The following is an 11,343-nucleotide window of genomic DNA, read 5'->3' as shown; positions in this document are numbered from 1 at the left end:
TTCTGAAAGACACGTCAGTTCAGGAATGACGTAGGCCACGGAAGCCTAATCACCTTTGCAATAAATCATGAAGTGTTAACAAAACAGGCCGCAAGTGTGTTGTCAGTTGCTTTTGGAAACCGTTTGGCTATATGTACCCCAAAAGTGGTAAAAAACAGCAGACCAGAAAGGAGAACCCAGTGCTCTGTACTCAATTCCAGACATCCTGAGCAGGATTTAATGTTAAACAACTACTTCACATACAGTAATTGCTGTTCTTAGCCAGTTGGCTCTTCAGAAAACAACCCTGAAAGCTACAGGGCACAAATCTTGTGTGGCAGAAAAGGGAAAACGTCTGTTATTTGTATATGCAATTTAATATCATACAGTTGTGTTTACCTGTTTGTTCAGCATCACATTTTTAATGAATGTGTTTAAGAAGTCAATTGAGATTAATATTTCCTCCTCAGATGTTGACTCAAACAGAATGTGGTTGCTCTCTTGTGGTGCATGAGAGGATTACGAGTGATATAGAGGGACCTTGTGACAAGGATCAGTTAACCATTTTAATTTTTTGCATTCAAATGCACATGACTGAACAGGCCAGAACTGCTATTACAATGGCCATGAGGTCATTGTCTAAAAAGGAAGAGAAAACGCCATTGTGTTAGGACTACCAACTATGAATAGTGAATTATGAGTTATACAGAACAGTTTTATTTGAATGCTAAACTGTAGGACCGAATAATATTCGGACTTGTGTCTCTGTGAGGACAGAAAATAATAACCTGTGGTCATATTCTGTGGTCAGATATAACCTCTGTTCTAGTTTCATGCCTTCGAGCTAGTCTAACTGGTTTGACAGCGATACTTGGGTAAATAAAAACATGTTGCATAGCTAAATGATTAATATTAAAATGTTTAAAAGATTCTGGATTTCTCTGGACCTACCTTTGTTTGTCGGTTTTACCTTGTCTTGCCTCAATGCAAAACTGAATAGTGTCAGACCGTGATTTGAATCAAAGCAGAACAAAAAGAGGAAATAAATATCCAATGTTGATACGTATGCAATGCAAACTACAATGAATTGCAGTTTATGTATATTATAGGTATCACAATTTTATTTTTTTGTAAATAGTTCCCTCTGGTGGAGAAGCTCTCCTGACTTGGCCTTAGAGCTCTGGGCCGTATTATGCAAAAACTCATTTAAATTTAATATTTAAAATCACCATGGTTACTTAACAGGTAACACAGGAATCTGGATTTCTGAGTCATTCATTTCAATTAAGCAATTTTAATTTGGTAAAGAAATGTATAAACACATATATCAGACCCAACAGTTCACGTCTTTCATCAATGTTTAATATATGTCAACAGTCAGTTAGTAAGCAATAAGCTAAACTCTTAAGATTGGTGTGTTTACAGTAGATTTATGTCATTTTACAACAGAGCACATCAATCAGACCTGGCATAAACTGGCAGCTGACAATGTGCTCACTGTGCCAAATTTTAGGTGTCATGTTTTGTTTAAACGGGCAGTAAAAATCTGTCTGGCATTATCCACCTCAAATACTTTGTTTCTTTATTATGATCAGCAAATAAAACTATATAAAATAAGATGTTAACAAAGCTATACAGTATCTATTGTATTGTTGTTGTTTATTGGAATGTGTGTCACCCTCAGATCAGATTTCAAGCAGTTTTTATCATTATTTGGTATGCTGCCCATTTTTGAATATCCTCAAAAACCCAAAAAATGAAAATTTGTTGACAAAATGCACTTAGTCCATCTAAGATTTTCAACAGTTCATCAGAACTGATTTGAATAAATTTGGCATTCCATCACTCGCTCACGATAATGGATCCTCGGCAGTGAATGGGTGCCGTCAGAATAAGAGTCCAAAATGCTGAGAGAAACATGACAGCAACTTGAATGTAAATTTTATTAATAGGATAAACCCTTTGAGATGTAACATCTCGTTTTCGAGGGGGTCCTAGCATACAAAGTTAAGCAATTATACATCTTAGGATCATACAAAACATAACAAAATTACTGTGGCGAGTGGGGCGGGGCCTCACTCCTCGTTCCCATGCCTCTCGGCCCCGCCCCACTCGCCACAATTACAATTAACATTACAAACAACAAACACACATGCTACAAAGCAATAAAAAAAAAAAATATATAACCCCACCAATATAAAAAAATAATCAAAAGATAAACAAAATACAATTATAAAATAACAATCAAATAAATCAGATCAAATACCAGTGACAATAAGTAATCCACAAACAAAAATACTAAAGTAATAATAATAACAATAACAATAGTGATAGTTTCAATGATACCATGCACAGTACAGTACAGTAATCCACAAGTAATTCCCAGTCCATCAATAACGTCTTTTGGAGTGAAGAGCTTTGTGTTTGTAAAAGAAACAACAACTAATCAATCATTATGATGTTTTAACTTCAAACCACTGTTTCCATTTAAAATACAAATCTTCTATTATTAAAAGTAATCTTGTCTGAATTAGTTGAGAAATATGCACACATTAAGGCCCATTTACAAGCCCCAAAACCAAATTTGTTATTTATCCTTGTCTTCATTCATTTAAAGAGCCTTCACTGCATGATGTATATCACTCCTGAGGTGAAGACCGCCGTCTCACCAGTGATCTATGCCAGATATAAAGAAGAGTTTTGACAAGGAAAAGGTGGTTTGTATATTGTATTGGTTTAGATATTATGATATATGTATTATTCCCTTTGATGGCCTGTCAGGGTGAGTCACCATCTGTGGATCTGTAGCTTTCGTTGCTTTCTGGTGTCTTATTCTTCCATAAAAAAAATGATTTCTTGTGAAAGCCAATTTCTGGTGCGTGCAGAGAGTTAAGAATAGCTGGATTTGAGTTTAGAAAAGGCCTTAAAGCAAATAAAATGAATATCTGAACACCCTTTGGAAACAGAAAACTTACAGTGAGTACAGAAGCACTGACAATCCATTATAAGTTTTTTTTTATGTTTGTGCAATGAGCATTAACCCACCTGTGTTGTGTTTAAGAGACAAAAAACCACACTGAGAATAAATTTTAGATTTTTTTCTTGGGTGATCAGCAAAATGTAGCCTGTGACCCAAGACAAGCCAAGCATCACTGCCAGAGAACAACTACTCAACATCTTCTTCTTCAGAGAAGTTTTACCTGATCTAAACAGCAACAGTGTGTTATTGGTGAAATACTGTATATTCAAATAAAACTGGTGGATAACGTACTCGGTTACAAACATAATCTCAGTTCCTTTAGATACGGAATGAGCACTTCGTTGCAAGCCGTTTAGGCAAAGACGCTATGGGAAAAAAACTCCTTTTCTGTGATTTCTGAAGCTTTTTTCAATCATGCAGTGAAACTGCATGGCCATTGGTTTGTGGAGTTGAATGAAAGCAAAAAATGATGGCACTGCCAAGCCAAGTGAGCCTATGGTTATCAAGCTTGCCCAAGCCCACCAAAGGGGGTGGGGTAATGGGCTATAGGGGGGATTTGAGGCCTCAAAGGACCATGGATAGGTCCCAGGTAGAGACCATGAAGGGTTGAGGAGGGTTCAGCCTCCTGGACCCCTTGAGAAAATGAACAAAAGATTGTTCTTAACCACAGACTGCCTGGCTATAGGAGCATGGAAGGCTGCTATAGCTGCGAAGTAGTCCTTAAGGGTAGAGGGAGTATGTCTCCTATCCATTAAGTCATGGAGCAAAATACATTATCTGAGATATGTTACAAGTGAATAGGTCTTCAACCCAGGCTGGGCATCAGGCAGTGAAAAACGACCACTTAAAGGTGTAGAGATGTTCCAACAGACTTAGCTCAGGGAGGCCTGCAGACTCCCATCGACAGGCCATACATGTAGAGACCGCAGCTCTGGTCTGGGATGCCATATCGTTCTGTTCGCTTAAGAGAGGAGATCCCTTCTCAAGGGAATCGGCCATGACTCTGCTGATGATTGAATCCTACATAGAGGGGCTACCAGGAGGACCATGAGAGCACCCTCCCTGACTCATCTGATGATCTGAGGGATTAGAGCATTCGGGGGGAAAGTATAAAGGAGAGGACTGGGTCAATCGTGGACCAGGGCATCTCTGATCTTTGAGAAATAGATTGAGTAAAGATAGTTATCTTCGAGGGTGAAAAGGTCGACCTTTGCCCTCCCAAAGATGTTCCAAATTTCTGAACTGTATGGGGATGGAGCATCTATTCCTCTGAAGAAGGGAGGTTGCTCTGGGACAACATGTGTGCCCCCTTGTTCAAAATGCCCTGTATACGCACTGCTTTTAGTGAAAGCATGTTGTGTTGGGCCCACTCTAGGATTCTTTTCACCAGAGTGAAGAGTGGTTTTGAGGAGAGCCCGCCATGGTGTTTTATGAAGGACTAAGACGTGGTGTCTCGCCAGGAGTCGTAGGAAAGCGTGGAGTGCTCGATGTACTGTCAACACTTCCAGGCAGTTAATATGAACCTTGCTTTCCGAACTCGTCCAAGTGCTGAAGGCCGGATGGGTGTCACACAGGGCTCCCCAGCCCATCTCGGAGGCATCTCTGAAGATGACTTTCCTCCTGCCTACCGTCCCCACAGTCACACCATGTTCGTACCAGCAGGGATTCATCTAATGGACTAGGGTTGCGGCTCGGTTGAGTACATAACTTTGTTTTACTGTGTCCAACACCCATTTTGAAACTCAGGTTTCTGAGATCAAGGATGGGCCTTAGGCTGCCTTTCTTTTTGGGGATGAGGAAATAGCGGCCTGACATGCATTGAGCTGGGGGAACTGCTTCTACGGCTCCTTGACCAGCAAATTCATCACCTCATTATGCAGGGTGTGTGTGTCCTTGCTCAGACCGAAGTGGAACACATGCCGCTGAATCACAGGGGTCTTCAAGCTAGATGAAGTTTAAAACCGTGTATTTACTATCCCCAAAACCCAGTCTGACTCTCCAGGATTGGCCTTCTGGGCCTCTGCCTGTGTGGCAAGGGGTTTGATTGGTTTGAACAACAGGCCACCTAGTAGGGAAGATAAGAGTAAACACACCAGCAGATCAAAAGTGCTGTATTCATCCTCTCAGATCTGCTCGTAGTGGACGAGGGGAGAGGTAAGTGAAAGAGCTGCATGGTCAGTGAAATGCGGGGCTGTGCGACCATAAATACACTCAAGCTTGATCGCTCAAAACTGTGAGTTTCTTCTCCGAGGCAACTGGGAGGGGAGAAACACTAGAGCAGGAGAGGCCAACTTCATTGAAGAAAAGGATCCGCAAGCGCAGTGTGGAAAAAAGTTAGTGAGAAATGTGAGTGTGCTTTCGTGAAAGCAGCATGTCTGTGTGAGCACAACTTCAGCAACTTATATAGCCCGTTACCCCACCCCCTTTTGCAACCTTCAACTCCACGAACCAATGGCCATGCAGTTTCACTGCGTGGTCAGAGTAAATACGTTTTCCCCATAGCATCTTAGCCTAAATGACTTACGACATAGTATTAAGTGTAGTATCGAAAGGGAACTGATATTTTCTGTGCCTAAAGTAAACACACCTGTTTAAGTTAGGGTTGGTCCTGCAGATTTTTTTTGAGAAGTGCAGCAGTATTGCTGTGCTTGAGATCAGCATGAGCAGTAAAGGGAGCACAAATCCCCAAACCATGGGTTTCTTTATACTGAAAGTTTGTTTGTGGTCCAAGAAAGCCAGCCAGCAACTGCAGAAAAGAAAAATTACAACCGAACCAACATTTACAAAACTAATGTAATAATTTAAAATAAAACAAATACAGTAGATAAGTTAATGTTAAAGTGAAGTTAAAAGTAAATAAATATATATATATATATATATATATATATATATATATATATATATATATATATATATATATATATATATATGTTACTTACAACTCTTCTTGTCGATAACCTAAAGGCTCCTCCACACGGTAAGAGGAACCCAATGATATACCAACAATAACAGCAGGCAAACCTAAACAGGAAAAGCTTTATACACACTGATAGCATTGCAAATTGGTGACATTGTTTTATGGTTTTATGACTTCACAATGGCTGCCCAACTTAAAGAAGTTGGTCATAAAATAAACAATACATCAGTGTTTTGTGCACATTCAATGTCTCCTACCCCATCCTACAGCCATGGAGACACTTGGAAACCATGAAGGTGTTCCAGACACTGAGTTTTTGAAGAGCAGGAACACATTAATGCCGTACAAAGTGTTCCAAGTGAATGTAGCCAACAGGAAGTACTGAATCAGAGCTGTAAATGCTGTACAGGGTCCCTCATCTGAGTACTTGTGTTGATCAGACTCGGGAACTATATTCTCCCCAGACACTTTTGCCACATTCACATGTTGGACAGGGTTGTTTATGCCGAAGATGAAGAGAAGGTAGAAAACTGTCATACTTATACAGACATTCACTACCAGCAGAGTAGGGCTGCTACCTCTTGACTTCCTGTGGCATGTGTATGAATATGAGAAAATTACTGCTTCACCACTGCAAAAAGCCCTTCCTGTCAATAGCTGTTTACAGTATGCTTAACAGTGTTAACTATGAAAGTTTACCTGGTTATGATTTGGTACAATGCTGTGACAGACAGTCCCACCACAGACAGAGCACAGCCGGTGATGCTGATCCATTGCAAGGCTTCAGAATATTCATAGTTGATATCAAATGACTGCAGAAGAAAAAAAAAAAACGCAGCTCCATAATAATTCTAGTGGCAATAGACTTTTATTCACTGCATCATAGACATGAGGCTATATCTTTAGAATATTTAGAACAAATTTGGTGTGTTATGACAACCATGTTCTAAGGTTGCCTGCGCAGTTTCAGCAGAGTGCCACCTAGGGGTCAGGATATAGGAAAAAAAAATGGCTAAATTCACTTATGACTTATAAACGGTTTGACCAAAAATCACAACACTGTTCTCTTCACATTTGGAGAAGAATGCAGAATCAGGTGGTACCCAGTTTTCCCATGTTGGCCATCTATGCAGTCGTCCATTTAGAACTTTGAGAAAAAAAAATTCTATATTTTACGAATGCATTGGCATATTGTTCCGAAACTTGGTATGTGTCTTCGGCACCATGCCCTGAAGGTACTCAAAAATTGTGGCAGCACCACCTTGTGGTCAAAAATGATAATGATATTCATTTCCCCTATAACATTAGGAAAAATTTTAAAATTTTCTACACTATAATACAAAAAAAATAAACTTTACAATGAAAGGTTATTTGGGGAACTTAAAACAGAAGCATCACTTAAAAAAAAAAATGTGGAACCTTTACTTTTAAGACCGTACTGATCCATATAATTCTAACATAAATGCTATTTACATCCTTTTTACAAATATACCTTACCATTAGAATGGCAAAGTTTACTTGTCCATGATTTTCGGGGTTACAAATGCAAACTGCAGGTCCAGAGGGGCTCTTCTTTTTAGTGCAGCCTTCTGTGCTCCAGTCTTTTTTAGTGTAACTCCAAAACACACATGCAAAGTCATTGAGGGTTGTTGTGGAATCGGCCTGAAAGTACAATAATGTATTAATTCAAAACCACATAACTGTGCCCCATATACATATACGTAAAACCATCCAATAGTGGATCAATACAGGTGGAGCTGGGGAAGGAGGAGGGACTCTGAAGCTCTGGAGTGCTCACTGCAATGGCTACAGTATTTGAATTTGAATTTGAGAGTCCAGAGTTTCTAGAGTTTCATGACAGAACTTTGTATTTCTATGGCTTCCTACCAACAGCAAAGGCCTGAAAATGGGGGGGTATTGATTACTTTAGAATTTCACTCAAATGAAATACCGAGAGAACTGTGATGTTGAACTAGCTGCTCACCGATGGTGTGACTGCAAACATGATCTCAAACTTAGAGTCTTTTTGAATGTTAGCAGACATCACTTTTCTCTTGGTATCCAGAGAAGGTTGAAAGCTTTTTGACTGGAAGAACTTGTCATTATCATAGAGGACAAACCCAACTTTATTAGAATCTACAAAAAGAGTGAGATTAACAGACTATTAACATAATAAAATTCTCAACAAATCAATTTCATGTGGAAAAATCACAAAATACAAATAGTGGAAAAGTATAGAGTTGAGTCTGAATCCAGTTTTACCTTCACTTAATGTGATATTTATTTGAAGGTCAACATTATCCCTGAAAATCTCAGCATGTGATGTATTCAGTTTTATTCTGTCAGGCAAAAAGATATCACTCTGCCCTGGAGAAATGAGAAAAGAAGGTAAATATGACTGTTAGAAGTAAGCTAACTGTCCAAAACAATATTAATATTATAGTTGCATAATGATCATGATGATGTTTATAATAATATAAATAATTATTATTATGATTAATATGAAATACCATTTAAATATTCTTGATTACACCTTCACCATTAAAAAAGTAGTGGTATTATATCATTACTATTATTATTAGTGGCCAAGCACTGAAAGTATGTAGGCAAAGTATGTGTTGTATCAATTATTCTTCTTCCTTTCTGAAAGTCTATGGCAGCCCATAGAACCATATGGTAAATACATCAACTCTAGTGCCACCACTTATTTTTACATCATAAAAACTCTTCAAACTCCTTCTAGACTCTTTGTCTGATTTTCACTAAAATTAAAATATAATTTTCAGGCCATGTTGACAAAAACAAAACAAAACATGAAAATCAAGTTTATTAGATGTTTCCAAATAACATGCAAACAAAAATATGAATACATTGCCACATTGTTACAAAGACTTGGTATGTGTCTTTGGAACCATGCCCTGAGGGTACTCCAAATTATATTGAAATTTCAAAAAATTCTTAAAACTTTAATTAATTTTGGCTATTGTCATGAGTCTCGTCATGATAGATGCCCTGGATTATGCCAAGAACATCAATACCAGTTATGTCATAATCATTCAAACGTCATGTCCACCATTTTGATTTATATTGAAAACCTACTTTTTAAACTCCTCCTACACCTCTTGTCCTATTTTCACCAGATTGGCTAAGATCATCTTCAGACCATGCTAGCATAAAACCAAGGAATTAAAATTCATAGATTACAAATTTGATGGCATGATGTAAAACCTGAAATGAAGATGGACAGTTTTATTTATTTAATTATTTATTTATTATTTATATATTTATTTATTTATTATCCAGCTGTATTTAATCAGTGCCCTGAGATTAAACTAAATATTAAACTAAATATCTAAATTTCAAGATGCAAAATGTGATCACACACACACACACACACACACACATAGTATATATATATATATAATTTTTATATATTATTATTATTATTATTATTATTATTATTATTATTATTATTATTATTATTATTATTATTATTATATAGCTGTAGGCTAATTGCAATATCACAAAAGTGCAAATGTGATAAGTTACTCCTCTACAACAGTTCATTAAGAGGTTAATATTTTGCTATTTTAGACACAATGTTGTCTGTTTTGCTCAATTTTGCCAACCAAAATATAAAGACAAAGCAGAACTGTTCATCTCCAAGCAACCCACAGCGGCCCTTTTTCAATCCACATTTTGCACAAATTTGCTGAACCATTTGGCGCATTGAACCGAAGTGGCGCTGCACAGACTGATCGGTGTATGACATCAAAGTACCGCGAGAGCAATTCTGAATCAATAATAGCCGTATGCTCTCTACAGGTCTTGCGGTTCTTTGATATCACACACCGGCCGGTCTTGATGGTGATAACCCGCTTCAAGTCGAACAAGCCTCATGATACAATGAACCATTCATAAAGAACCTTTACTTCACTCCTAAATGTATCAGCCTTTTGAACGAATGAAACAAATGAATGAATGACTCGATGACTTAATCATTAAGACATTTACCACCACCTACTGGCAGTTTTAGTTTATTATTTAGAGTATCATTTAATTAAAGAAATAATTTAATATTTTCATAGTAATAATAATAAAATTAAGAAAATCAATTATTCAAGTTATAGTTCACCCAACCAAACATGACAATTATGTCATCATTTACTCACATGGTCCAAAAGAGTATATGTAATAAATAATAAAATAATAAATGTTATCAAACAAAATATTTATTTTTATTTTGGCTGAACCTGTTTGATGCTTTGAAAATTAATTAATTAATTAATTAATCACCACATCATAAAATTTATTATATTAAAAATGTTAATCACATACCAGTCCTAATATATATATATATATTGGAATCGGGTGTATATATTAGGGGTGGCGTGGTTCAACTTTTTCATGGTTCAGTTTGTTTCACGGTTTTAGAGTCACGTTTTTTGGTACAGTTCTTTGGTACATGTGCTATGTTTATTGAAAAACTATACTTTATAATAAAAAAAAGAAGTTCTATCCAACTACAAGCAACAGAACAAATAAATACTATAGAGTAAAGATACTAAACAATAAACAGTGATTTTCTGTGTTTTTTTTATGCAGGTCTTACATAAGATTTTAGGTACAGAAATTGAATAAAGTAATCAATTGTAAAACAGCATTGCATATTGGACTATATAAATTAAAGATAATTCTTTATTAAAGTTACAAAAGATTTTTAATCAAGAGTAGTGAGTGATTTCTTTGTTGTTGTTGTTTCTATTAATATAAAGACTGTCACTTTATAAGAATACACTGATACAGTAGGCCTGTGTTCAGCCGGCTTTGTCTGATGTAGGATACTTAACAAAACGGGCATTTTGACCTAATTTTTCTGTGAATTTGTCCATTTAAGCACAATACTTCAGAGAGAGTTTATATTTGCACGCGTTCTGAGGCGCGGGTTTGCGCACTTTGGATGAGCGCATGCACAAATATTCATTTTATATATATATATATAAAAAGCAAGCCACTTGGAACTATTTTTGGCACTGTAGGCAGGTGCTAAAGTCCTGCTGGAAAAGGAAACAATATCTCCATAAAGCTTGTCAGCAGATGAAAGCATAAAGTGCTCCAAAATTTCCTGTTAGACGGCTGCATTGACTTTGGACTTGATCAAACACAATGGACCAACACCAGCAGACATCACGGCACCCCAGATCATCTCTGACTTCGGAAACTTCACACTGGACTTTGAATTCTGTGCCTCTTCATTCCTCCAGACTTCAGACCTTGATTTCCAAATTAAATGCTAAATTTACTTTCATCTGAAAAGAGGACTGTGGATCACTGAGCAACAGTCCAGTTCTTTTTCTCCTTACCCCAGGTGAAATGCTTTGAAGGTTTTTTGTTGTTGTTGTTGTTTTAGCTTTTTCTGGTTCAGGGGTGGCTTGCTTCTAGTAATGAGACAGCTGTAGCCATTTTC

At 37.2% G+C, this 11,343-nt stretch overlaps 1 protein-coding gene across 1 annotated transcript; it reads right to left on the bottom strand.

Moving 5' to 3' along the window:
* Positions 1-2,744: 2,744 nt before the first annotated feature.
* Positions 2,745-8,756, bottom strand: LOC113064560 (adhesion G-protein coupled receptor G7-like). Its single transcript, XM_026235412.1, has 9 exons — positions 8,747-8,756; positions 8,139-8,243; positions 7,861-8,012; positions 7,374-7,538; positions 6,576-6,688; positions 6,134-6,465; positions 5,899-5,980; positions 5,547-5,705; positions 2,745-3,184 (listed from the first exon to the last, which is right to left on the bottom strand). Exons 1-9 carry the CDS (start codon positions 8,754-8,756, stop codon positions 3,016-3,018), a joined length of 1,287 nt encoding a protein of 428 aa, XP_026091197.1. The 3' UTR covers positions 2,745-3,015.
* Between the last annotated feature and the right edge of the window lie 2,587 nt (positions 8,757-11,343).

This window comes from Carassius auratus, chromosome 47 (genome assembly GCF_003368295.1).
Source record: "Carassius auratus strain Wakin chromosome 47, ASM336829v1, whole genome shotgun sequence".
Classification (NCBI taxonomy): domain Eukaryota; kingdom Metazoa; phylum Chordata; class Actinopteri; order Cypriniformes; family Cyprinidae; genus Carassius; species Carassius auratus.
This window is presented reverse-complemented; position numbering and strand designations above follow the sequence as displayed.

Excerpts from the sequence above, each read along its gene's own strand:
- LOC113064560 (XM_026235412.1), bottom strand. Across the intron at positions 8,013-8,138 it reads AAATATCACATTAAGTGAAG|ATTCTAATAAAGTTGGGTTT; the intron begins GTAAAACTGGAT and ends CTCTTTTTGTAG. Across the intron at positions 3,185-5,546 it reads ACCAACCCTAACTTAAACAG|ATCAGGTAAAACTTCTCTGA; the intron begins GTGTGTTTACTT and ends GTTGCTGTTTAG.